Source organism: Oenanthe melanoleuca, chromosome 1A, assembly GCF_029582105.1.
Source record: "Oenanthe melanoleuca isolate GR-GAL-2019-014 chromosome 1A, OMel1.0, whole genome shotgun sequence".
Lineage (NCBI taxonomy): Eukaryota > Metazoa > Chordata > Aves > Passeriformes > Muscicapidae > Oenanthe > Oenanthe melanoleuca.
In genome coordinates, this window is record NC_079334.1 from 25,057,976 (window position 1) to 25,085,858 (window position 27,883).

A 27,883-nucleotide genomic window follows, 5' to 3' on the forward strand; every position below is an offset into this window, starting at 1 on the left:
GCTTCTGTGCTGATCACTGACTTTGTGAGCTCAGTGGGAGTAGTTTATTTGCTAGATCGTGGGTGTCAGTTTATCTGTCTGTTTGGGGTACTAATCATGTCACAGCATTTATAAATAGTCATAATGCTTTTTCCAATAAATCACTATTTTGGGTGTCCTGGTGTGGCCCTGCATTATCTGCCTGTGAGAGACAGGAACTGATGGAATAATCTCCTTCCATTTGTTCCAGCCATTGAGAAGCTTTAAGCAATGTATTTGTGTTAATGTAGAAACAAGGGGCCTGCTCACCTGAGGAAAATTATATGTTCCTGTGGCTGGGGTTCAAAGCAGTGAATACATGAATGTTCAGGTAAATACTTGCGACTGATTTTCAACATGATCTATGATCCAGACATTTTGTCCCATCTAGCTTGGTGCCCTGTCCCTGTAATGAAAAGTGGTGGACACCTTAGACAAGATTACAGGGGCAGTGCAAGTGTGGGCTCAGATCTCCTCTAAATATTTCCCTGTCTCTAGTATGATGTGACTCAGGGATTTTTGTTATTGTACTTGGTGGACCCAGGTAGACTTTATCTCATGCATTTTGCTTACTAAAAGGTAAAGTTATGTCCATGGCATCCTTTTGTCCTTCCTTGGTTCTGGAAGAGTAGAAACACTGTTTGTCTGAGGGTTTCCAGCAGGCTGTCTCTGCTCCTTAGGCAGCTGGCTCAGTCAGCTTTTTGATACGCCTCAGTCACTGCAAGTGAGTGTTTGTTTGGACAGCCAGAGTTGCTGTTGACATTGGAGGATTTCCAGCCACCTCTTTGTGCTGGGGCCAGAGGTCAGAGGTTCTGGATTTTGACCCAAGGCACTGTTGCATGCAATTGACTCCTGAACTGATGTTAAAACAAATAAAATTTTCTCCATCCCCTGCAGTATCTCTGAGAGATTAGAGTGCAGCAGATTGCCTGGAGACATCCTTGCTTCTCTTCTGTGCCTGTGCAGTGTCTTTTTCTGTCAGTGAATGCTGAAACTGAGAGATTTTGGTGCTTTTCAGTTGTTTGACAGAGCACCATGACGTTGCCTGTTGATTTAACAAGACAGTGCTGGGGAAGCTGAAAGGTGGATGTTTCTCCATGCTGAGAACCCTCAGTGCTCTCAGAGGTCACCCTGGGCTGTTGGGATGTGGTGGGTGTGTGCATCAGACACTGCATTGCTGCCCGTGGCCCCTTTCCCATCCCTCCCTTGTCAGTGCAGTGGGGCAGCTCCACAGCTCCCTGTGCTGCCTGTTCCTGCTGGGCTGGACAGCTCAGCAGGGGAGTGGCCTTGGGAATTACCTCTGCCTTCCAGAGACAGGAGTGCCCCTGCTGCTTATTAGCAGCTGGGCAGGTCCCTCTCAGTGCTGTGCAAAGCAGTGGTATGATGGCAATAATGCTGGCCACAGGAAAGGCTACAGCTAAACAGGGCCAAATTTAATGGGAATTATACATGTACCATGTAGATTTAGCTGTTCTGGATATACAACCTTCCTAAGCTGCTCCACTTGTTAGTAAGGAATTTTCCTGCTGGTATTAACCTTGGCAAACCCTATATATTTATATATATATGTATGTACATGCATATGGGTATAAATGTATGTATATGCAGTGTGTGTGTAGACCAGCCACTTTGATCTATTGTTTGGCTTCTGTAGTCACTGAATAACTCACTAGAGTGAATGCAGCCACAGGGTGAACATTTGCAGACTGAAGTTTTAAGACTGATAGAATGAGAGCTTTGTTAGCTTCAGAAAGAAATTCTTTTCTTTGTAGACATATGCCTTAATGTATCTAACACTGCATTAAGAAGATGACAGCCTTTATAAAAGAGCTAATTGGTTAAGTTGTCCATATACATCTTGCCAGACTTATAATACCCCAGTCACTCTGAGGGGATGGGTGATCTATGGTGAATGAGGAAGTAATATCATTATTTCCCCATTTTCATCAATCCCCATGGCAAAGAGTGTGTGAGCAGCTCTTGTGCTTATGGTCACAAATTTCCAGTTTTGCAATGCTGCCCCAAGGCAATGGGTCAGAGGAGAAAGATTGTGGCTCCTAGCTCACGTCGTCCCTCCCCATTACAATAATACCTCTTTTAGAATAGCACTCTGAGCAGCAGCTCTCTTTCTTCTGTGACAGCATTTCAGCCACACTGAGCTAAAAAAGAAATGCATCTCTTTTAACAGGACCATAAGTAGCTTTGGATGTATAACGCCTCTATAAAACTGCTTGGCAACATGATTTATTAGAGCGGGATCAGTGGTAAAAGTGACTTCTCTGACAGTAATGGATGAAACACTTCCAGCGTAGCTACTCTGTCTCTGCTTGGTGCCTATGCCAACAGCAGGCTGGTTTTGTCAGCTCATTCATAATCTCTGCTTTGCTCTCAGCAGAATCCATTGCACAAGACAGGTTTCAGCCATGGCAGATGCCTTTTTTCTAGTCCTCTGTGGGAGCTGCTGCAGAAGATGGGTCAGTGCAAATGCTGCTTGATTCCTGAGACTTAATTCTACATCCAGACCCTATACCTAGGTGGAAGTTGGGTGCATGCCACTCCCATAGCCCTCACTGCTGCCCACCCCCATGAAGAGAAATTTGAGTGACTGGGGCAAAAAGAGCTGCACTGTTCTTAGACTGAGTGTGAAGCCTGACTGATCAGCAGCCCAAGGTCCCAAGGAAGTCTCAGATGTCTCTTCAGTGCAGTCCCTGGGTTGAGGAGCCTGAATCTAAGGTGCAGATTTTCAAAAGTACCAGTGGAAGTGAAAGATCCCAGGAAGCACATCCTGCAATACACCAAGTGCTGCAGCACCCAGCTCTGCACTGTGACCTTGTGAATGACCTTGGGTGTGCAATGTGACCCTGGCAGTGTGACCCTTCTCTAGGGCTCCTTGTGGGGGGACAGCAGAGCCCAGCCTGTGCCACGTGGGAACTGCACCACCCACCCTGCCCCTGTCTTGACTTGGAAGCTGGGTGGGTTCTAGGAGACATTCATGCTTGGGATGTGTCTTCTTCAGCACATGAAGGCAGAGAAAGATTGCCATGGCAACTATTCTCAAGTATTTTGCCAGTGTTTTTCAGTCTTATTCATTTTTTTCTTGTATCCCTAGTGTTTAATTTAAGGTCTTTCCTAATTGGAGTCCAAAAACCCAATTGAAGCAAATTCTCTGATTAGACAAAAAGTTCGGACACCTTCCCACACAACTTGTGAAGTAGAAGATCAACAGAATCGAATGTTGCTGTGAGCAAGAGGAGATCTGAAATTTGAAATGCATTGTGCCTAGACAAACGAAATAAATGAAGCATTTTACTTAGAGCAAAGCAAGATAGTGTACTGCATGACAGTTTTGGGCACTCCCTTGCTTCCAGGCTGTTTAATCACTGATTGTAGACCTTCTCAATCTTCTTTATGACTCAGCTTTGTGAAGGAAATCTTTCCAAATCAACATGTGGTGGCTCATTGAAGTATCTTTCATGAACTGTAGTATAATTTAGTCTTGGTACTTTGAAGGGGATGGTTACTGCAGTGGTGTTTCTTTGGGGTAATTACCATGCCTCTCATTTTCCAGTACCTTGCTTCCACTTTACATGTGTTTTGGCTGGGATAGGGTTAATTTTCTTCATATTTGCTGGTGCGGGGCCTTGGATTTGTGCTGAAAGCAGTGTTGATAATACAGGGATGTTCTTGCTGTTTCTGAGCAGTGCTTACACAGAGCCAAGGCCTCTTCTGCTTCTTGTTTCAAGTAGGTCAGGAGTGCACAAGAAGCTGGGAAGGGACAGAACAGGGGCAGCTGACCCCAGCTGATATTCCATTCCATATGGTGGCACAAAGCTTATAAAGTGGGGGAAGAAGGGAGGGGGATGTTCAGAGTGGTGTCATTTTTCTTGTTTAGGAGCTGTTCCATGTGATGGAGCCCTGGTGTCCTGGGGATGGCTGAAACTCCTGCCTTCCCATGGCAAGTGGTGAACTTATTCCTTGGTTTGCTTTGTTTGCATATGAGGGTTTTGCTTTACCCATTGAACTGTCTCTGTCTCAACCCACGAGTTCTCTCACTTTCATTCCTCTGCTTCTGCTCCCCATCCAGCAGGGGGGATGAGCCAGCGAGCAGCTGTGTGATCACTGCTGGCTGGGCAAAAACCATGGCACACCTGCACACCCACACCCATGTGAGAAACCCAGGCTGGAGGGCAAGGAGAAACCCTGTGGAGGTGTTGGAAGGGGAAGGTTGATGCCTTGTCTCAGGGGAGGGCAGTGTGAGGGTGGGCTGGCTGTGTCTTTGTGGCTTTTGCCTTGGAGCATGTGGCAGGGAGGCTCACAAACCCCTTTCAGTGGGGCTTATGCCGTGATGGCTGCAGCACAGTGAATCACAGAGAGGAGCCAGAGATTCCTCCCAGCTTCTGCAGCCCTGCCTTGAGACAGACAAGTCTCCTCCCTGCAGCAGGGCCCAGGGAACAAAGATCTCCCTGGAAATTCCCTGCCTGACTCTCCTCCCGTGTGTTGCCATCTGCTTTGCAAAGATTCTGGTGTACGCCTCTGTGGAGAGCAATGCTCTTCCTCTGAGGACATCTTTGGCACTGCTTCCCTGGAGGGGTGAAATCCCAAGGCACAAAGTGCAGCTGAGACTTCTGAGCACTCCTCCCAGTCTCAAGGCAGGGAGGGGAACAGAAATGACAATTTTATGAGATATGTGTCTTGGGAACCTGGTCTAAAACACCCTCCAGTTGGAAACCTGCCCAGCTGATTTCAAAACCGTGAAAGCAGTCCTGCAGGTTTTGATCCAAATGGGGTAACAGGGCCTGGAACAAACAGAGGTGGAGAAAATGGGTGCAGTTTCAAGCACACAGGGCACCCAGGTGTGGTTTTGTTCCTCCCCAAACCACATTTTGTATTTGTCAGTCTGCCAGTGTGTTGAGCCCTGTGCAGCTCCATCCCTCCCATCTCCCAGGAATGGCAGTGGCACTGCTCTCATGTGGGTGGGCACTGCCCTGTTCCCCACTTTTCCTCTCAGATGCAGGTGTGCTTTGTATCAGCTCCCAGGTGGCTGCACAGGACATCTCTCTGAGTCCAGGAACGAAGGGCAGATCCTGAGCCAGAGGTGTCGTTTGGCTGGAGACAGCCCAACACAGAGCTGGTTTGTTAACAGGCAACAGGAGCTCATCTATTTTTCATCATGATGGTGCTATTTCTGAATAAGAGAGAAAAATGCAGGCTTATTTCTGAAGCATAAGATTTAGGTTTTGGCCTTTAAAATCTTGTTTATTTTGAATGGAAGCCCAGAATGCACATAAAATTGCAGATACAGACAGGGATTTTTGTTTCACCTTTCAAGTTACTCCCACTCCTGATGCTAAGGCAGTAGCATTTGAAAAGACTCTGGATGTTTTCCCTTTCCTTGGAAAGAAACAAATGAAAATAACAATCCTGAAGCAATACTGGAGCCACCTGCTTCCAGATAACTCTGCTGAAGGCAGCAAGGTACAAACAGGCACACCAGGGAGATGAGGAAAATATCCTGGGAACTGCCACCCTGGCAGAGAGTTTCCCTGTGACTGCAGTTCCTGCTCCTGAGACATGTGGCAAGGGGATGAATAAGAGCTCCCCAGACAGTCCTGATGTGAAGGTAAGCACAATTGTTTCCTGAAATGTTTGATCCCATAATCCACAACTCCATTTATCATAAACAGCCTTTCAAATTGTTGTGACAAACTCTTCTGGACTGAATCCAGCTCCTGAATTATAAGAAGCTAAAAATGGTCTCTATTCCCATGGCTATAGACAGAGAGATGCTACTCAGCAACAAATGCACCACCAAGTGCCTTAAAAATAGCCCCTGTGGAATTATTCAGTGTTTGGGACTTGTTATTTCATAGGGGTAAAAATGGATTCATTTTGGCACAAAATATGCATGATATGTAACCACAGCTTTATAAATAGCATTTATAAAATTATGTGTGTAATTTTATCTTAAATTGATGCTGAGCAAAGAGACAAAACAATCAACAAGAACTTAATACAAGTTTTGTTTTTAGATAATTGTAAGACTTTTGTCTTAGAAATGCAGGGGTCAAAAGAGACCTTCTTCCCTTCACCTCTCCTTCCTTTCTTTTCTTTTTAGGGAAAAAAACTTGAAATTTATGCCAATTGTGATAAATGTGATAGCTGTAAGCCAAAGAAGAAGCCTGGCCCAAAGCTGTCACCCCACACAAATTAATTCCATGCCTTTAGCTATTCTGGTTTTCAAAATGTAGGCCTTTATATCTCTTGGGGTTCCAGGTTTTGCAAGTGGAGTCACAAATATGGTGGAAATTCAGTTGGTGAGATGGTCCTCTGAGAAATAACTGGGTCAATATCTGGAACAAATCTTGAATTGACTCTTAGAGGAGCATTTGGGGACCATGCTCTTTGTCTTCCTCTCTTGTTTTTCTGCTTCCTGTCATCTCTCTGCCCTTGCAGTACTCATGCAGGGCTGATGTGTTGGTACTGGTGGGTGGGGAGGATAAAGTCTCCTTGGAGGGTCCTGAGCATCTTTCCTTTTCCACTGTTATGGGCTCTGCTGGATGGGACCAGGTGTGAATATGAAGGTTTTGCTGCTCCCCTGCTGCAGGCTTTCCTGCCCACCCTCCACCCTGCACAGCCTGGCTGCAGGCACAGTGTCCTCCTTGTCTCTAAATGTGCTCAGTAACAACCTGCAGCAGCCTAAACCCTAGGAAAGGGTGGGAGATAGGGCTGGTAAACCAATATCCTGGGAAAACATTTTGCAAAAATTGAGAGAAGAGAATAAAACAGACTTCCCAGAACAGTGCAATGGCACAAGACAGCAACTTCACCTGAAAGAGATCCTTCAAATTTTAATGCTTTCCCTTAGAAATCAGCATTTAAAAAACCTTTTAAATGAAGTGCATAATTTTTTATTTGAAAAAAACTCTTAGAATACTACATTTTTTATGAAGGGTTTTAAAATATGATTTCACAAAAGTCAGTAATGTTTTCTGCTTTCTTCTTACCATTTTACTGAAATTATTAAATGGTTTCTAGGGCAACTTACCAATAGCATTAGGGTTCACTTTTCTGTTTCTTGAGGGGTCAGGGAGGTCTTCATCAGAGAAATCAAGGGATAGAAAAAAATGTCAGAACTGTGCTTTGATGTTTTCCCACTTCTTGCTGAAGCAAAAAAAATTGCCTGTTAATGTGATAAAAAGGAGTGAGGCTAGCTGGAGATTTATGCCCTCCTGGAGACATAGTGTGTCAGCTCTCCTCCAAGTTCTCTCTTGCTATTTCCATGGCAACTCCATATAATGATAACTCCCACAGATTTTCTCCTTTTATCTGTTATTTTGGTCCCAGGTAGTGATGGAGTTGAGGCATACATTTCTTTCACACCATTTGATGCCCATCGACAACCAAAGTAAATAATGTCCTCATTCTTCAGGTCTTTAGAAAGCACAGTTAGTTCACAGCCCTTTCAGGAATTCACCTGCAGAGCTGGATGGAGCTGAGGCAGGAAAAGCAGGGCTAAAGATGCTCAGAGGGAGCTGCAGAGGACGAATGCTCACTGTCAGCACAACGTGACAGGATTACATTCCACTCCTGCCTTTCTCCTCCCCTTGCCCAGGGCAGCAGATGGGCACCAAGGAGGAGGCCATGGTGTGATGCAGGGTGGATGGTTTGGGTGCAGGGAACTGCATCTCAGCTGGTCTGCCCAGGGAAACAGGAGGCCATTCTGCCTGACTGGGAGATGCTTCCACTTCCCCTGATGTCTGCTCATGATTGCAAATCTGGGCCAGCTCATGAGACATGGATTGGGAGCTTCAGCCAGGCATAGCTGCAGCCAGAAAAGCCCTTGACCCAGTGCCACTAACCCATGACTTCCTCCCTCTTATGAAATCTCTGCAGCAAAATGCTGCTGCCTGATTTTACACTGCAGAAGTGGCAGGCATGCAGCTTGTTCTGGGAAACTGCACTTGCTTCATCTAGCTGGTAGGGCAGGACAGGAGAAATATTAGTGCTGGAGTGGAGGGTCCACAGGGATCCTGGAGTCCAGCTGCCAGTGGGGGCTGAACTGAGCTCCTGTTCTTGGTTTGCAGTTGAGTGCCAGGGACAACAGGACAGTCTGAGTGTGAAGACTATACCAAACATCCTCTTACTTTGTGCCCTGAGAGCACCCAGGTAGTTTGGCCCTCCTCATTTCTTCCTACAGAAGCTTCCATTTAAGCAGATGAGCAATGCTGGGTGAGAGGACATCCTCCTCCAGGAAGGGATCTTAAATCTTATACTTGATAACAATGTCCCTTCTGAGGAAGGCTGCTGCTCAGAAGAGCTGTCCTACCTCTGTCCTGTAAGCCAGAAGTTGGTGGGACCATTTCTCCATTACAGGGAGGGAAAGGAGAGCACAATATCATAGAGTCATACAGGTTGGAAAAGACCTCCAAGATCATAAAGTCCAACCTTTGACTGAATGTCACCATACCCACTAAGCCATATAATTAAATTCCATCTCTACTTGTTTTTTTTGAACCTTCCAGGCATGGTGACTCCATCACTTGCTGTAGTTTGAGTTCTTGCCTGGAAGCAGCCCAGGTTTGACTCTCTTTTGTGAATGACACAGAACAATTCACCTGGGTGTGTGGGTGAGCAATCACCTAGGCATGGTGAAAATTTGACCTTCACCTTCTGCCCTGAATGTAGGAAGTATCATTTCCCCATCATGATACATGATGGAAGGATAAACACGTGGGAGACCTTCTGAAGGACTCTTAGCAACTTGAAAGATGTATCAAAAGCAAGACAGCAAAATTTCTGAGTAGCAGATCTAAGATCACCAATGCAAATTGGTGACCAGCACCTTGCCCATGTGTGTTGTGATGATCCCATCAAACACAAACAATTCTCCATTCCCCAGAGTAGGACTGGGGTTGAGACAGTGGGGTTAAACACAGTAACAAATCTCTGTTAAGAGGGAGGCACAAAGACATGTTTTTAAAATCCTTATATGTTTCCAAGTTCATGTTTTGGTTTGTTTTTAATTTCTTAGAATTATGCTAAGACACATATACCCATAAAAATGATTCCTTACATACTTAGACCTATAGATGTCTCTAAGGTGAGAACTAAAGTCAAAGAAACTTTTGCCATTGATTGCACCTGTAAGAATTTAACTTTTTTTCCTAATGTTCTCACTTCAAATGTACCATCATGCTTCTATTAATTTCAGTGTGAGCACTGTATGCACAGCTGGAAGCAGAGCATGCCCCAAAAGCTGACTACATTTGAAGACAGCACTGCTAAAGAGAAATCGGGTGAGACACTGGCAAGGGTTTCATCTCTGGGATCCTTTAAAGGAGCATGCAGCTTCTTTCAGCATTTCCCCATTCATTCCACAAAGTTGGTTCCAATTTTAGAGAGTATTGGCAGACAATAAAGACAAATGATATAGAAAAAAAAAGGCAAAGTCGTAATGAAACTTGCAGAGAGAGGACTTTCCTCTGCTCCCACCCCACTTGTCCGAGGATTTGGGAAAGAGCACTTGTAGGGCTGGACACCTGGGTAAACCTGGCTTTAGCACTACTGCTGTTGGATGAAAAACGTGGTGAGCAGCAGGGAACGAGCTGCAGGTCTGGAGTGAGCTCACTGGAGGGCTCTGAAGGGGCTGGGGCGGTCGCGGCGTGTCTCGGCGCCCCGGGAGCGGGGCAGGAGCGGAGCCGGGCGCTGGCGGCGGGTGCAGGTACCGCAGAGCCCGCCGGCTGCCGAGCATCCCTGGCACCGCCGCACGGCTCCACATCCGCGCCTCGGTGCCTTAAGGCTTTCAGACTTTCCAGGTTCTGCACGGCATTATTATATAACTCTGAGCTTCATACAGAGTGTTAGCGAGTTATCTTCACAGTTTAGTTAGACAAAACAATCCTTTTCCAGCCTGAGAACCAAGGACATCGTTGCAGCTTCAGTCCCAAAAGGTGTGAACAACAGCAAATTGAGGAGAGCAATCTGGGAGGATGGGACTTCATAACCTGGAGCTGTAATTGGACAATTAACCCCAATATGTAAATGCACCAAAACTTATAAAAGTGTGAAAATTTATGACCCGGCATGCATCTTGGGTGGAGCCACAGCCAGGCTCTTGTACTGCCCAAGGTGTGTCCTTTGAAGGCCTTTTAATAAATACCTACTTTATTCCTTTAACACTGTCTAGCCTCTGTTCCAGGGAGCCTCTCGAGGCATCATCCTCACACAGGACAGGTTTTTGCTTGACTTTCAGAGAATTCACTAAAGCACAGAGCCAATGTCCTCCTAGGACAGGAGCAGGGTAGCAGAGAGGGGGAACAGTGGCACTGCAGTGCTGCCAAAACTGAGCAGACAGCTCTCAGGATCACTTAGAAGCAGAACTACAACTATCCCACAGTCCTTCCATCAGCCTGTGCTCTGGAGAATTGAGCATACCTTGGCTCAGCACACATACCCTTGCATCAGTGAATCCATCTGCTTGTGAGCTGACTTGTGTTTGAGAACTGGGCAGTTAATCTTGGCTCTTTCAATGTCTCATCTCACACAAATCACTTGCTGATTTTAACCCAAAAGTCTGGATGTAGCAAAGGAGAGCCACAGGAGGCTGCACAGAATGGGGAGCAGAGCTGGTGACCCCTGCTCTGGACTCTGGAGAGCCAGTCTACCAGAAGCATCCCCAGTTGCTGCCCACCTCAGCAATTGTCCATCCCTCACAGCCTTGTGAAGTACACACCTTGTGAATCTGCAGTGCAAGGTCTGGGGGCTGAACTGACCTTCCTTGACCACAGACACCTCACCAAAGATGGGCAGCAGCCCCTCCAGGCAACCATTTCTCTCCAGCAGCTGAAGTGCAGACAGTCAGGAAGAGGCTAGTTGAAATCAAGCAGTGCTTAAAATAAAATTAGTTCAGAGGCAAGCTCTTTGTGCTGCTGTATAAAACAAGCAGAACGTCACAGTGGACTAACTTTCTATTTTAAACTGGAAAACTATAGGATGCTTGGGTTTTAAAATTTTTGTTTTTGTTTTTGTTTTATTTTGGTTTTTTTTGGGTTTTTTTTGGTTTTTTGTTATTGGAACATGCTGAGTCAAAGAAATCATTTCATGGTGGCAAAATTGCAAATTTTACCGAAGTTCAATGTAAGGCCATGAAATACATTGTTGCTGCTGTTGCATGATGATGATGCTAATAATAATAATGTCAATATTAAGAGTTTTAGTGCCAAAGCCGTGCTGAAACACGGGTTTTTCTCCCTGGGCGGGTTTTTGCCGGAGCCGAGCGCGTTTCCCCGCTCAGCACCAGCCGCTCTCCGCGGGGCAACGGCGCCTCCCGGCGGCCACTGGCGGAATTCCCCCTCTCCCTCTCCCTCTCCCTCTCCCTTTCCCAGGAACAGCCTGCTTTTTGGGTTATAGGGGCGCCCTGGGATGATCAAGTGACACTGAGCAGAGCCTCGGTGCCTGAGTTCCGAGATTCAGGCGTGATTGTTCTGTCTGGCAAAACCAGTAAAGAGGTGATTTGCAGGAAAACATAGTTTCTTACAGCTCTGCTCAAGGAGCAGTACCAGAGGATATTGAGGTCCTTTTCTGCCCATGATTAGAGGTCTCATCAAAAATTTTCAGCATTTCTCTATACACAAGTATTTGATCCTCACTACAGATACTTTTGAGAGAGAAAGAGCAGACAGTGACATATGCTAGAGACACAGCATTCTATTTCAGCTCTTGACTAATTAGTTAGAGAACAAGATGCCCATTTTGTAAGCCACAGCCTTTGCTTTCTCCTCAGAAGCACCTGTTACCAGTCTAATGGGAGGAGCCTGCTCAGCCAGGCAGAGCCCTGGCTGTCTCTGGAGACAGATGCAGATAAAGTCAGCCTGGTCAGACAGGAGGGCAGCTCCTGCTCCATGCCTGGCACTTCAGAAAGTCTTTTGCAGAAAATGGCACTCACATCGAGCAGAGTGCTTCGCTCGTCACCATAGCAAAAGCAAAGCAAACACCAGTTTCCCTAGAAACTGCATGTTGACTTTAAGGGAGGGAAAGAACCCTAAATAGGAAAGTACTGGGTGCAGAAGGGTGAGTGTGCTGCAGGTGGAGAGAGAGGACAAGACAGGTCCCAGGCCCAAAGGAGCCGAGGTGGCAGCAGAGACTCGTGGCCACTGCCCATCACTGCTCAGTGAGTCCCCAGAGTGCACAGCTCCACTGCTCACCAGCCCCAGCCTGGCTGCAGTGACACAGACCAGGTGGTACACAAGGGATGGGCTTACTGCTGCTGAGGCACACCTCCACTTTGCATTCAGAGCCCCAGAAAGCAGGCAAATTTCAGCAGGGGCTCTTGGGTTTCCTTCTCCAGGGCTTCCACCTAGGAGAGGCAGCTGCCACTGCAGCCCTCAGCTCAGGGGCCTTGGGTGCTTTTCTGGCTCCTGTCCTCCCTCCTTACAGAGGGAAGCTCAGGACTGTTCAGACTCTTCTATTTATAACCACACAAGCTCCCCCAGGGCAAAGGGAGTAACTGGTGCTGGGGAAAATGAGTCTGAAGAAGGCACTGTCCAGTGATGCACATTTATAGTAATGTACACCAGCCACATACCAGGCTATGTGAGTAAGGGTGAAGTCAGCAAGGTGAGGGAATTGCTTATCTCCTTTTATTTAGTGCTCAGAAGGCTCAGTCTGGAGTCCTGTGTCCAGTTTGGGTCTCTCACTGCTACAGAGCTTGATCAAGGGGAGCAAGTCTGGCAGGGGAGCCACTGAGACTGTGGGGAGCTGCTTGGACCATGTTACCAGGGGGAAAGACTGAGGGACCTGCTTAGTCATCAGAGGAAAGGCTAAGGGGGATCCAGGTGCTCTTGTCTATTAACTAAATGGGTGCTATAGAGAAGATGGACCAGACCTCTCCCAGAGGTGCACAGTGAAAGGATGACAGAGAAGTTCGCAAGAAGGGAAATTCTGATTAGACATAGGTTTAAAAGAAATCCCAATGAGAGCAGTCAGACACCAGCATATGGACCCAAAAAGCTGTGTAATCTCTGCCCTTGGAGACATTCAAAGCTTACCTCAAACTGGTCTTTGAGATGAGCTTTGTTCAGGGCAGAGGCTGGGCTGGACCTCTCCAGATGTCCCATCTGACCAAAACCTTTGAGTGACTCTGCAGTACTGCTAAACCTACTAAAATGTAGGAAAGAGCTGGAAACAAGGAAGAACTCTGTGCCTTCTCAGAATCATCAGCTACCTTCATATTCCATCAGCTTACACTTTAAAGGGAGCAGAATATTCTGCTTGGGGCAGAATAAAGCAAGAGGCATCCCATGTATTACTCACACATGACTTTCACACTGGCAGCTTTTAGATCTCATGTTTGTCCTTAAGAAACTGCAAAATCAGTCCCTCCCTGGGGAGTGTGTGTGCATAAGAGTGGAGTGTAAGTGGAAATGTAGGGGGAGTCGAATGCTGTCTCTTGTTCCTGGGTGATGTTGCCCTCTAGGTGCTGCTCACAGGCTGCAGTGCAGCTGCCAGGATGCTGAAGGAGACTGCTCCCAGCTGTTCACTTTGCCAGGAAAATGGGAGGCATTTCTCCTCTTGAGCTGCCTCTGCTTCTGGTCCAAGTGTGATGAGAAAACACTGAAACCTACTGTGTAAGGTTTGTATGGGAGAAGGTGGCTGCAGTAATTGGGCACTGGACACACCACCTGTAGTGTCAGCCCTGCTGTGAGACAGTCAGTCTCCTCTGGCAAAGGAGCAACATGCACACTTAGATCAGAAGATGCCACATCCGAGTTGTGACCTGTGATTCTGTTCCTTAGGGAGCAGATCTGATTATAGTGATTACCTGGCCCTGTGAGCCTGGAGAAAGTGGCCCCAGCTGAGGAAGAGGAACTCATGATCTCTGTGCCACAGCAAGAGCTACAGGACTTGTAGGAAGAGAGTGAATCCCTCTCAAAAGCCTTGTTCAGGGAGGGTGGCACTGGCCCCAGCTACCAGAAGGGGCAGGGAGCATTTGGGAGGTGAGCCCAGCAAGGTTCCTCCCCATTCCAAGCTGTGTCACCACTGACCTGGGTCTGTGCCCCAAGGGTTTATTGCACCCTCCACATTCACTCCTGGCCAGGCACGTGGAGCCCTACAGCCCTGACAAGGCCATGGGATGGTGACCCTGAAGGTCCTGGGACCAAACAGTGTTGTTGTCCCTCCTTGCTCTTTTCCCATGACACCCCTGACCTGGAGTTCAGCAGTTTATCCTGCCTCCTGATAATCCTGGCTGCTTTCATAATCCAGGTGTGCTCTGTGCCAACCCTTCTCTGGTGTGTACATTTCTGGCTCTCTGGTCTCCTTGAAAAGGGAGAGGGCCCTGAAGGCAGAGCACCTGCAACCTCCACCAAGGGAGCCCTGTGCAGGAGGGAGGGTAGGGATGAGCTTTACTGGGTTTACAGACCTCTCAGTGAGCAAAAAAAAACAGCACAAGGATCCTGCCTCCTCAGCTCACTTGCTCCTTTTGGGTCCAGTCTGCCTGCCCCCACCAGTTTAGGATTTCTCTGGGACCTGTGTGTGTGACTAAGTGGCCAGCTGGTTTGGTTTAGGCTCAATTATAAGGAGAGAGGAAACTGCTGCTTTTCCAAAAGTCTCTCCTGAGGTGTGAGAAGCCTGCAGCACAGCAGCACCTTTACCCAGCAGTGCTACGTTCCACAGAAATTCATGTTTATTTTGGCATTTAAATGAGCTCTCACACAAGGCTGCTTTAATATCAAACAAGTGCAAAATAACCCTGGGCAGATTAGTATTTGTATCACTTACAGAGGTTTAAAAAAAATTACTCTAAAAGGCACTCTAAATCCATGGAAGGAGATTTTCATTCTCTGCCAAGCAGCACACACAGTAACAACCAAATAATCAAGAAAATCACCATGCCCTGAATCAATGGGAGTGCAAATGATGTCTCTCATCCCTCCTAGTTCTGCTGCCTCTGGGGCCAAGGCACATTGGGAGGTACTCTCTGGTCTGTGGCAGTTAGTGGAGGAGTTGGTAAGTGTCTGGGATATGGAAAACATACTGGTAAGAGCACACTTCACTCCTATTTCTCCTGTTAGCCTGCTCCTTTGCTGCACCAGATTCCACTGAAGCACAGCAGCTGGCTCTCAACACATTTTTGAATCATCCTAGGACATGCTATAGTTATCAATGACACCACATCTGCTTGAAAAGCTAATTTCTTGAAAGTTAGCTACTGTTTCAAGCATACCCCTCCTACCTTCAGTCTGCAAATCAACAAGTTGCATCATGGCTTCACAAACCCTTTTCCCAGCCTGCTCTCCAATGTCATATTAGCATCCTTGAGTTTTCTCCCTCATCCTCCATGTTACACCTGTGGACTGTGCAGGTGGAAGAGAAAAGAGGAGGGATGGTTAGCATCATTTCCACCTCAAATTTACTAGGAAAAGGACAAGTTATCCTGTGATACATTTCAAAATCAATCCCCAGGAGGGATCTTTCTCATGCCAAGGGATTCTGAAGCCTCAGATGTCCTTGTGCTGCCCTTCAGTGCTGGTAGGCAGAGTGGGGAAGACCCAGGCAGCCTGATTCTAGACAGCACTGTGCCTGAGGAAGGGGTTTACTTGACAAGAGCATATGTGGTAGCATAACACACCATGTAGAATCTCATGGGACAGCACCCTCTAAAAAGGGAAATTATAGCCTCATACTACCAGGAGGTTTAAAAATTATCAACATCATCTTCACTGATAAGATCATCTTGTGGCTTAGATTTATATTTCATGTATATTTCCTCATTTCTTAAGCACTCCTAACATTGAATCAATTTTATTTAAGAAAAATAGCAAGGAAGAAGCTACTAACCCTTCTTCTGCACCCTAAAACAGCTGATCTTTGGTCCACAACAGCTTCAAAGAAGCATCTCTGCCATTTTTCCTTATGTGCAACCTCCCAGGTGGCCCACCCCAACCCATGGAGAGCTATTGCTGTCACCCCACCAGCCATCACAGGAATCACATTCCCAAGGAAGAACACCAGTTTCTCATACTCAGGCTCTTTGGGTTTTTATTAATTAAACAGTCCATATACAAAGTACTAAATAAATATACAGCTGTGTCAGACGCCAGTGTACCACACACACCCACTTGGAGAGCTCTCTGTAGTTTATATGAAATCCCTTGGAAAGCTACTTATCAAATGCAAAGCAGGTTACAGAATGATTCAACTCTGCAGACTCATTGCTCATCACCAGGGTGCAGTCCACACCCCATACACACACATATACACACACACAGTTTTGCTCACTCATACATGGGAAGAAGGCTGTCTGCCCTCTGTAACCTGGCTGCTTGGGAAATGTTTGTGTTAATATCACAGACACACTCAGGAAGAGGCCAAGATCCAGGGTTCACAGGATTATATCCCACCAGGGTATTGCAAGGAGCCACATGGAAGAGGCTTTGTCTTTGGAGATCCACAGCCTGGAGTGGCTGGGGTGGGGAGGGAGATTTTGTAGGGGAGCAGGCACCTTGGGGAGCTCAGCTGGGACACATGGTTAAGAATCAGAACTGGAAAGGAAGCTGCTTAGAATATGAATTTGAACAGGTGTCAGGGTAAATTGGTGTAGATGGTTTTGTGTCTTTAAGTTTTCTTCCCCATCTCCAGCATGGTCCCTAGATGATGAGGAAGGTGCTGGAAGCAAATATGAAGATGAAAAAAGGAATACTATTCCTCTCTGTTTCTTCTCCACTGATCTCTGGAGGACAGCCAGGGAGGGCTGGGAATGGGCACACAAGTAACAGTGGATACATAAAACTGTCCTCAGTAGTACCTGAGATGTCTTCATGGGTGGGCAGGAGGAAGGAATGTGTAGGGCTGATGCTCCTGGTCCTTCCTCTTCTCCCATCAGATGAGGGGTGCAGGCACCCCCGTGAACTGATTAAAGCAGGTCCTGTTGGGGCAAAGCCAGTCACAGACCCAGCTGATGCTCTTCCTGCTTCTCCAGCATTTCTGCTGAAAATGGGCCAGGATGCTCTTCCATCAGAGACAGAAGCTCCATTCCATGGAGACAGAGTGAGCAGGGACAGGATGGCCAGGGCTGTGTCTGAAAGCTGTGTTTGAAGAATAACAGGGAGCTACAAAGATGCCTGTGTGTGGGAAAGAGGATCCCTCTCCATTTTTGCTGGTGTGGGTTGACTCTTCTGCAGGATCATCTCACTTGTCACCACGTGGCCCATTCCCCATGCCTCTGCTGAGGGGCACTTAGTCTCTGCTGACTGGGGAGCTGCTACATGGGGCTTTTCCCACCAGTGTAGTCATGGTATGGGCTTGTCCGGGCCTTGGGCCGAGGGATGGAGAAATCATTCTGGGGTTCGATGGCCTGGAAAGGAAGCACACAAGTCTTTACCTCTGAAAACTGGACAGAAGTAATAAAACAAGGCTTATAAGGAAAACAAAGGAAAGAAGGGAGAAACAGAGCTGAAAGTTTCCTGAGAATTTGACCAATAAGGCTGTGGAAGAGGATCCTGGCAGAACAAACTAGTGATGGAGACATGTCACTAGAGGACATGTGGGAACTTGATGTGAGCTACTGGACCTGGCTAGGCTGTGGTCTGAAGGAGGACTGGTGGATGGACAGGTGAACATGCAGACTGCCTGCTCTGGATCTACATTGCAACTTCCAGTGTCTGCTGGTGGGAATACATTAGGGCATGAGCTGAGGAAATAAGCACACTCATAAGAGGAAAGGCCACAGTCTACTGTAGGAATCATGCTCAAAGAGAGGACTTCTTATGTGGTACCAAATCCTCAAGTATTGAAAACCACAACCTCTTTACCTTGGGCCCCTCTTGCCTTCCCATGTCCCTGGAGCTCTTTCTTTCCTCCCAGCCAGTACCCTCCACGAATGTGGCACAGAATCACTTGGCTCCATGCAAAGCATGGGCCTGCCTTCACAGAGCCTGCTCTAGGTCCATCTGCCTTTGCCCCTTCTCCTTCCCTTCCTTCCAGCACCTGACCAATAGCCCATAGCCTGCACGTGGTGAAAGGGGTGATGGTGCCATGAACTTACCTTCATCTGAAAGTGAGAAGCATACGGGGAGTAGTTGGGGTTTCCTGTGTCACAAGACAAAAGCAGGGGAAAGTTAGTGCATTAGCATTGCACAGTAGCTTGGAAATACCTCCTCAAGGGAGATTCAGAGGGCCTGTGGCTACATAAGAAGCTGCTTTTAGACTGGTCTAACTGTGCAATGTGCAGGCAGGAATGGGCTAAAATCCATAGGTGGAGGACATTAAATATTTCCTTCTGGAAGCAGGAATGAATGGTATTGCAAATAACAGGACACAGGTGGCCTTGGAGTTTAGACACCTCCTGTTGCCTCACAATTACTGTCACCACCACCAGCCAAATCCCTCCCACTTGTATGCATAAGAGCCCCTTCACTGTATTCCCTGGGAGAGCACAGCCCTTCTTGGCTATTCTTTCACAAACCTGGGGGTCTGACTCCAGGTGACAAACATGGTACCAGTAGCAAATCCACAGCCAGAGGAATCACATCTCTTACCCACAGGTTTAGGAAACCTCAACTGATAGAACATTTTGCTTTGTCCAAGTAGGTAGCATAGTGAAAAGCAAGACCTCCTTGACTTTTTCATATGGAAAAGGAAGACTTCCTTGACTCCTTTTTGGATGATGGATTCATTCTTACATGGATATGATCAGAACTGAAATAACCAACATCCAAGATATAACCTAGATATGCATCAGCTCTTCAGGCCTCACTAAGAGACAAAAAAACCCCTCCTGATTTTTAACATGGACTTCCCAGGCATAGCAGGGTCAAAGAGTTATATTTCAGCCCTGACATGCAACAAGTCTCCTACTCTGTCACTCCTCCTACGCATCTTTAGCTTTTGCATTGGTCCTAACTCATTTCCCTCATGTCTGGAGATTAATTTTCACATGCATTTCCAAAGTTTCATCAGTCTAAATCTTTTTCCTGGACTCTAATTTATCTATCATCTTCAAATCTTTTCTTGTAGGTCTCCCACCTCTTTTAGGTCATGAGTGTGCTTGTGTGCTTAGGGCTGAGGGGACAGTGGAGTCATTCACTTCACCATACCTTGCACAATTTCATCTTGGGTGTAGGCACGGTTGTCCACTCCAGTGGCCTGCTTTATGAACTTGGGTTGGCAGAAGTCATTTTCTGGAGGGTAGTCCTCTAGCTTCAGAGGAGCAGTGAGGAAACAAATTTCAGGGACAATGTACATTATCAGGAAAATCCAGCCATTGGACACCAGAGCAATGGCCACAACAGGATCATCCCACGTTTCTTTGCCTAAATCCATGTTGCCTTTTATGAGCATGGTGATCCAGACTACCCAAATGGCAATGGAGAACAGGACAGTGACAAAGATGTGCGCCCCAGTGCCTCTTCCAGCTTTTGTATGGCCCACAGAATGTGAACATGGAAACCAAGAAGGTCAGAGCCATGAGGAAGAGCACGTAGATCAGAAGCATGACAAAGTCCTTATTGGTGTTCTCCCGATTCATATTCAGGAATTCGTCTCTCTGGTTTACTAACATGGTGACTAAGTACTCGATGCTGATCACAACTTGTACCAGGGCAAAGGAAACAAGGAAGAGCAGCAGCACCCGCCAGGAGAAGGGCTTTCTTCCTCTCACTAGTTTGGTGAGGTTGCAGGCATGGGTGAGGAGGCACGAGAAGCAGAGAGCAAAGATGACTCCAAATAGGAAGAAGCGAGTGGGACGAGTCCTGTCATTGAGTTTAATGATGAAGGCAAAAGTGAGACCGAAAACAGCCGAGCGTGCCTAAAAGAAAGAAGAAATAGACGGAGATCATGTGCCGCTTGCTGTTGTCTTGGACTTTGCAGATGAGGAAGAAGAGCGAGCAGATGAGGAAAATGGTGATGAGGATGCCTGCTGCAGCCAGCGACTCCAGGACAATGCCCCAGGCCTTCTCTGTGTCACACAGCAGGTAGTAGTCAGCACCGATGCTGCCGCAGCCTAGGGGCGGTGACGTTGTCATCCTCTCGCCTTCCTGAACACCCTCCACAAAGCTGCAGAAAAAGAGAAAGCACAGGCTGTCAAGACAACCATCTGGGCACCATCAGCAGTGGGGAAGGAGAGGCAGGACAGACCTCCTAACCCCACCCTGCTGGGCACAGTGCTAAGGACATGGGGCAGTGGGAGCAGTCATCTCATAGTTTGGCACTGGCTCTCCATCAAGGACAAGCCAAGCCCCTCTGGAGGAGGTAATTCACCTTGTATGTCCTCTGCACGGTGCCTGATGTTGTGCAATGCTTTAGGAGTGTGGGGAGCAGGGAGAAGGTGAGGTGCTGCAGGAAGCACTTGCTTGGTGCCCTGCAGTGCAGACACTGAGCTGCCTTGTCACTTCTGTGACTTAAGAGCAGCTGTTAGTCATAACACAGCTTATGCTCTTCTGACAAGCTCAAACAAAATCAGTACCTTGTACCAGGGAGATTCAGAGATGAACAATGCAGAACAAGAAACTCATTCTCTTTTACATTAATTTTCCCCCATTTATGTTCTCTGAGGCACTTTTAGCTTTGGTCTATTGTTATTAAAGAAGGGGTAACTTTTAAGAGCTTTTACCTTGCAGATTACCTAGCTATGCCTCCAGCATAGCCCTCCTCACTCCAAATTCAACAGCAAACACAGGTCACCAGCCCTAAACTCACATTTCTCCTTCTTCACAGCACTGCAGCAATAAGGAGTGTCTCAAAGTCTCCTCCTCAAGACACTGCCTTGCACTGACTCAAAGCCTGACATGTCAGAGCCAATGCTGTCCACTGCGTGAGAAGCAACCACCAAGTCACTGGTGAGGAGTCCACAAGCCAACGATGTCAAGGTCTCTAACACGTTCCTGCTGTCTCATCACAAGGATTTCAGCGCTGTCTGAGCAAGCCTGTCTCCCAGAGAGCTAAAGTGAGCAGTTTAGGGGAACTAAGTTCCCTGCTTTCTTGGGAGCTTGAAGCACATGCAGAAACCACAGCACGGAGGCCTTTGGCACATCATGGCCCATCATGCAAGCACCCAGGGAGTTCAGACCCTAGGGGACAGGCACTGATTTCTAAATACTAAATTCCTCAGCTAGGCTTGAGTCTCTAAACCTATCAAAAGAGAAGTTTAGATACAATATCACAATGAAACATGACCAAACTGTCCTTAATGGTGACCCACACTGGAAAACCAGGGGCTTTCTAATAGATAAAGAAAAACTTAACCTTGCAAAATTTACACTTTAGTGCTCACTATGCCATTTGCCTTGATTTTCCCGCTCCAGAACAACATACTGCATTTATGAAACTGGTTCTCAAATCTTTCCAGCGGATGTTAGTGAGTGCAGATTGTGTTTTTAATAAATGGCAATTAACCTAACCAAGGGATGAACAAAGGGTGAAAATACCACTGACTCACTCTCAACCTCACATATGCTTCAATGGACTTGCTTATAACTGAATTGGGAAAATATTTTTCCAGCCTCTAACCTCACTATGTAAAAGATGTGCAGCTCTTCATAAGGCTGCACATAAATGCAAATTATTCAAATAGGCAGGAACTTTGGACTCCCATGGAGAGAACGGAATCAAGTGGACAACACATGAAGGAGTGGAGTGGAGATTTATGATCTCTCGCACAGATAGCCGGGTTATCTGGACAATTATGAGTAATAAATAATGAACCTTTCTGAAAATCTAGAGAGAAAATGCTAACATTTTATCCGCGGACGTTTAGAGTTGATTAGATTAGCTAATGTGTTGACAGCTCGGGCAGATAGGGGCTGGTGCTCGCTGCTGAGGCACGTGGAGAGCCCAGAGCACCAGCGTGAGTGACCCCAGCACAGCACACCCATGGGTCCTGACCACGGCCAGTGCAACAAACAGCACGGAAAGAACCTTCCTGACTTGGGAACCGGGCCACCTGCAACCACTCTTACTGCCTTCTCTTTTCTCCCAGGGCAGATGTCCTGTGGGGCATGAGGAGCCTCTACCCCGTCCTGGGTGAGTGCTGCTCACCCGGCACCTACAGCAGTGCCTAGAAATTCCAAGGGGCTCTGCAGCCTGTGCGAGGAGTCTCTCCCTCCACCTCGACCCTCCTCCCCCATTGATGTTTGCACATAAAATACACCCAAAATTCCCAATAGTTTCCCGGCAGCGTCTCCCCGCTGCAGCCGGCAGTCCCACCTTAGAGCCAAGCACGGCGGCACCCTCAGCTCACCCCAGGGCCCGCACAGCCGCCCAGCCAGCCGCAGCAGGCAGGCCCACCCTGCTCCCATCGCCCTGATTACCTTCCTGGCTCCACCTGGCGAAGGCAGCGGGGAGGCTCCGTCTAGGAGAGGCACTTTTCCAGCCCAGCAGTGTCCCGGCCCACAGCAGCTCCGCGCCCGCCGCGGCCGGCAGCTTTAACAGCGTGAGGGTGAGGAGGTGGGGCCGAGCACGCCTATTCCAGTTCCACCGCCTCGCCTCTCCTCTCCCACAGGACCCGGCCTGAAAATTGGGCCCCGGTGCCAGGAAATGAAGTAAGGGCTCCTGACGTCAGCGGGGCACTCACCCCTGCGCTGGGGTGGGGATGGAGCCCGGGGCAGCCTCAGTGCTGCTCGCCTGATAAGGTGCTGCTGCCCCGGCCGGCTCCGGCACCCGTGGGTGGCACCGCCGCTATGAATAGCAGCGCGTCCCCTCCCTGCCCAGCCTTTGTCTCCTTTCTGGCCAGATAAACTGCTGCTAAAGAGGCGATGAGAGGCTGTGGTGTGGGAACGGGCCCAGGGAGAGCGCCAGCCTGGAGCAGAGATGGTTTGTGTTCCCAGCAGGTGATGTGTCTGTGTGTGGGACACTCTGCTCTGCTCGCCCCTTCCAGCCGCGCCAGCGAAAGCTGCTTTCCTGGGAAGGGCCGCTTGGCTTTCCTCGTGTCTGCGCACACCAGCCCTGCTCTGCCCCCGAGCACTGAGTCACTTTGTCCAAATTGCTGGCCCAAATGGTTAATGAACGAAGGCAATGACAAATTCCCCCTTGCTCTACATTTTATGCTTCTGGCCAGACACACCTATCAGCACAGCCCCATCTAAATCCTCGAGTATATCCAATGCGTTCATGACTTCATTTGTTATTTTAAATGTTACTCACTGGGAGTATTTCATTATCCTGATTAAAGAATTGACATCAAGGCCTATCCACATGAAGCACTCAGTCCCAAAACCCAGCCCCAAACCTAAAAATCCCTCTGGCCTCACAAAGTTTGTGCTCCTTCCCAAAACCAGAGGTGGGGGTAGAGCAGCTGCACATGCCTGTGCTGAGGTCTAAGTGCCCACAGGTGTTTCATCTGCTGGTTAATTGTTTGTTTGTTTTTGGGCTTTTGGCTTATTTCTGGGTGCTGATCTTTTTCGAATCTCACACGTGGAGATTGCCACGAAACTCGTATGAGAGAGTCCTCTCTTCCACACCCCACAGAAGTACATGAGGACCTACAGGGATGAGTGGCTCATCCAGTGAAAGGCAACACTCAGTGGAGTCACTGTGCGATGGGCCATGCTGAGCCCTAAGACAGTTCTTCACGTCCTTCTTAATTTTATTTCAGTGTAAAATCCTGAGATTTCTTAGGAAAATGCATCCTAGGTTTCTCTCCATGAAATTAATCTAAATCTTAAAGCAGATCCTGGGCTTAGTGAGCCAGCCAAGAAGGAGGCAGTTATGAAAAATGAGAAGAGAAAATAAGTAGTGATGGAGAAGAGCTTAGCACCACCTCAGTGGGACCTAATTTGTCTTAGAAAAGCATCCCAAGAAGCTTTCAGAGGTCATTGGTCACTGCCAGCCTATTTGCATCTTGTCAGAGCACATTATGGACTGCCAGCTACTTCCCTACATTTACACAGACACACAAAACCTCATGGAACAGACCATGTCAAATTATATCAGGGGAAAAAAAAGAAGAAAAGATAAAAGTAACACAGGCATTTTTCAGAATGCCTGAGAAATCCATGAAAGTCAGTCATCAAACATAACCTGTACTTTCAGAAGGCTAATGGGGCTGCATTTAAAAGCAATCCCAAGCGATTTGGGAGCCTGAGGGCAGCTGACTCACTGTAGTGTGAGACATGGTGTCCATGGCTGTGCCAGGGAGGGTGGAGTGGCACCACTGGTCTACATGTGCCAGTAGAAATGGCACAGTGATCACACCAGAAAGGTGAGATGTGCTTGCAGGAGCACACGAATTTCCCATACCTCCTCTATCAGATCTGGCAGTCCTGTGAAGATGTTTCTGATACCCTTAGGCATCTCAAATCACCTTTGTGATTTGTGTTGAGTGCTTAATCTCCTTGGCTATTTCAGAGTTGAGATGCCCAGTTTATATGCAGATGCCTAGTCCACTGTAAGGACTTAATTCTGGTACACCAGCATAGGTAAATAGTTAATTGAAGGTGTTGTTGCTCTGTTACCTGTTATTCAGTGAACAGCATAGGGATGGCATATAAGATAGAAGAGCTGTGGGAATCAATCCTTCTGGAGCATTAGTTCATGCTAAATAACACAGAAGATCCCAAATGACTCCTAGGTGTCTAAAGAGCAGACTTCTTCACTGGAGGCACTCGTGGATTCCCACTATAGTTGGTGGAAAGGGGCATTTCCAGGGTAGTTGCAGTTGTTGTGCTTCAAGACAGACCAAATCACCCCTGAGAATGACCTATTTCTTTCCAAGAGAGATGGAGACAAGAGAATGATACAGATCTTTACACTTGACAGCTGAATTGCATAGCAAATCTGCAAAATAATTTAAACACAATCCAGTAGCAAAATGCTGGCAATGTGTGAAGTTCCTTTAGGTGGGAGGCTGTTGATAGCAAAACTGCTTGCTTTGGTGATATTGCAGCCCTGGACAAGCAAGCTGGCTGCTGGCAGTGGGCAGGATAGTGACTGGTTGACAAGGAGAGTCAGGGACAGCAGCAGGGTCTGACCCCTTTGGGAAACCTACAGCTCCCAGTTCTCAGGCAGCAGGATGAGGGCTGGGCTCTCCCTCTGAGTCAGCTCTGCTCCCTGCCCCTTCTTGCTGCTGGCACTGCCAGCTCTGCTCCCTCCTGTGGGGTGGGAGTGCCCAGTGCTGCCCAGTGCCCTGGGCCAGCCCTTCCCCTCTGGCTTAGTGTCCCAGCAAATGGCAGAATGCTGCAGCCCCTCAGCTCAGCCAGGCATGGGGAAGGAAGCACGTCTGGGAGGTGCAGGGACTGAGATAGCATCTTTTATTAGGACAAGTAATAAGGCAAGCAGATGCCTGGGGAGAGATGGTGCATGGCGCTCTGGAATGTGTCTAAATAACATGTTTATGTTTGACCCGTGATATTGGCTGCATTGTGAATAGGCTTGTGACATTCCTTCTGCTTAGCTACCTGTGCACAACAGATACATTAATAACTTAAGAACAGCCTTGCTCCCTGAAAAACATCCCCCTGCCAGTGCTTATCACAGTCATCCTGAGCTAACATTACAGCAAGCTCCACCCCATCCTGCTCCATCCATTTTCTTCATCTTTAAATCAGTTCAGGTGCAAACATTTTGACACCCTTGGAAAGAGCCTGGCACAGAGATGATGGATCTTCAGCCAGCCAGTTCAGGGCACCATTGCCTTAGACAGGAGACAAAACAAGGGAGAGGGTGTAATTTCTGGAAAGGGACATGTGGGATCTTTGCATAGTACTGCACTTTCTCCTGAGTGTCTTGTCCTTGAATCCCTCATATTCTGGCTTTGAAAGCATGTATCCAAGGATTACCAAAAACTCTAAGACTCAAAGGATTGAATAGTTTTCCTTTGGAAATTAAGAGTGTTGCACCAAAAAAGTAAATATTACCTAAAACAATGGCAAAAGAAACACATTCTGGTGTCCTTCAGGGCCTTTACTTGTCTCTGCAGCTATCAGTGCTTCCAAACTGCATGCTGTGCTCCCTGCCATTTTCAGTCTCAGGAAAAATATAAACATTTCTGGTATGTATCAATGCTTTGCTTTCTGTGCTGATTGCTGCCTCCTCTCAAAGAAGTTCCCTTCTTTAAATGAGCAGGTTTTGGCCAACACCTTTTTCTTCCTAGCTCCTAAATGCCCTAATTCCTGGTACAGGACTTTCATTTACTGGGAAAGGGAGAGATTTGGTCAAGAAAAGGACAAGGAGACATATTAAAATATTGAAATCAATGTTCTTGAGTATATCCTGTAAATAGAAACTTTCAAACTTGTGAGTTTACATATACAGCATTCCTAATTGGTGAGAAGACCTTGCTTATGGAAATGGACTGCCTGGTCCTCTGCTAGGAGCATGATGCTCTGCAATGCTGCAAACAGGATCACTTCTGCATGCAATCCAGGGGTGAACAGCCTGGTGCCTGGAAACCCAGGGGCAGGGGGTGGCTCCTGGAGTACCTGATGAACCTGTGCTGAGTTCCTGCCTTGGACTTGCTCCTGTCCCTCAGGGACAGGTATCACAGTCTCTCATACTCCACAAGTGTGGAAGCTGGAGGAAGAATGGGCAGAAAGAGGTGGAGAACAGCTGAAACTGTGACTGTGATCACTTTGGCCAGGAAGGGCCTTTTCATAGAACAAAACTGATGTGTTTTTTAAGACCGTGAAAAAGTTAAAAAAAATTAATTAGGTTTACCACCTCCTTTAGGATTTTCAACAGTGTGCTGATAAACATTTCACTCAGGAGAATTGAGCCATTCCTCTAGATGTAGTTTCCTGGAGGTTTCCTGTGCCCATCCCAGTTCAGCAAAGAATGCTCCAGCCCTCCTTTATGGCATTAACCTCATCTACTTTTATGCTGATGCATTCCCAAAGCAGCAAGTTGCCCTGATAGGGATGACTGGGTATTGTATATATACAGCAGACATCTTAGCAAAATAACTCTCAGTAAACAAGAGATCTGAAAACATACCCCTAGAAAGGAAGACAGGCCAGGGAAGATCCAGGAGGATCTTTATTTGCTCTCTCCTGGAAAGACTGACAGAGAGACCCTCAGCAAAGCACTCCAGGAGGAGTCAGCCTTTGCTTTCCTTGTTTCTTGCCAGTCCTGGTTTCAGTACCCTTGTCTGGCCCCTAATGGTGTTCCTTTTATCATTCCTTGCCCACTGTGTCTGAAGTATTTCCCCTTTTCCCTCCTTGTCCACTCCACATTGTGAGATGTGGGGTTGCAAAGACTGGCTGAGATTCTCACTGGGAGGGGATCAGGCTCCTTCTTTCCTGGGTGGCTGTTGGCAGTAGAGATTCTGAGATACCCACCCTGCCCTGGGATCTGATTTCTCCTGCCAGCAGTGTCTTGGGTAAGAGGTTCTGCAGGAGACTGCTTCTGTGCAAGAAGCATTCCTGGGAATCAGGCTGCACACAAAAACAATCCTGCTCAATGATACAGAAAATTCTTCTTTACTCCTTCTGGATCAAACACCATCACAATAGCACAAAGAAAAGCTGAGATCCAACATAAATCACTCCTCCCTTTTTAGTTTTAAAGAGAAAAGAAAAAAACCCAAACACATTTTAATCCAGATTTTGGATTATTTTTTATCAACAAGCTTCTTCATGTAAGTACAGATCTGTGTCCCCATGCAGCCAACATAAAAGCTGGCATAAACTCAATATTGTCACTCCTGGATAAATTACCCAAAATACAGTTGTGTTTACATGTTTAATCAGACATATCTGGTTGGGCTTGATGATCTTGAAGATTTTTTACAACCTTATTGATTCTATGAAATGTTTACATACAAATCTGCTACTGACTGCAGAACCACAGCTGGGAAGAAGCCAGCAGTTTTGGTCAGTGTGTGTAGACTAACCTTTAACCAATACTATGATTCTCCTTGACAGAAATGAGCATCAGG

The 27,883-nt window shown here is 47.3% G+C and overlaps 1 protein-coding gene across 1 annotated transcript; it reads right to left on the minus strand.

Moving 5' to 3' along the window:
• Positions 1-16,039: 16,039 nt before the first annotated feature.
• On the minus strand, positions 16,040-22,473 carry LOC130267095 (retinoic acid-induced protein 3-like). The gene is given in 6 exon segments (XM_056516426.1): positions 16,040-17,371; positions 18,062-18,105; positions 19,113-19,416; positions 19,418-19,810; positions 19,812-20,070; positions 22,323-22,473. Coding segments are annotated over 5 exon segments (1,062 nt in total). The 5' UTR covers positions 20,040-20,070; positions 22,323-22,473; the 3' UTR covers positions 16,040-17,278.
• Positions 22,474-27,883: the final 5,410 nt, after the last annotated feature.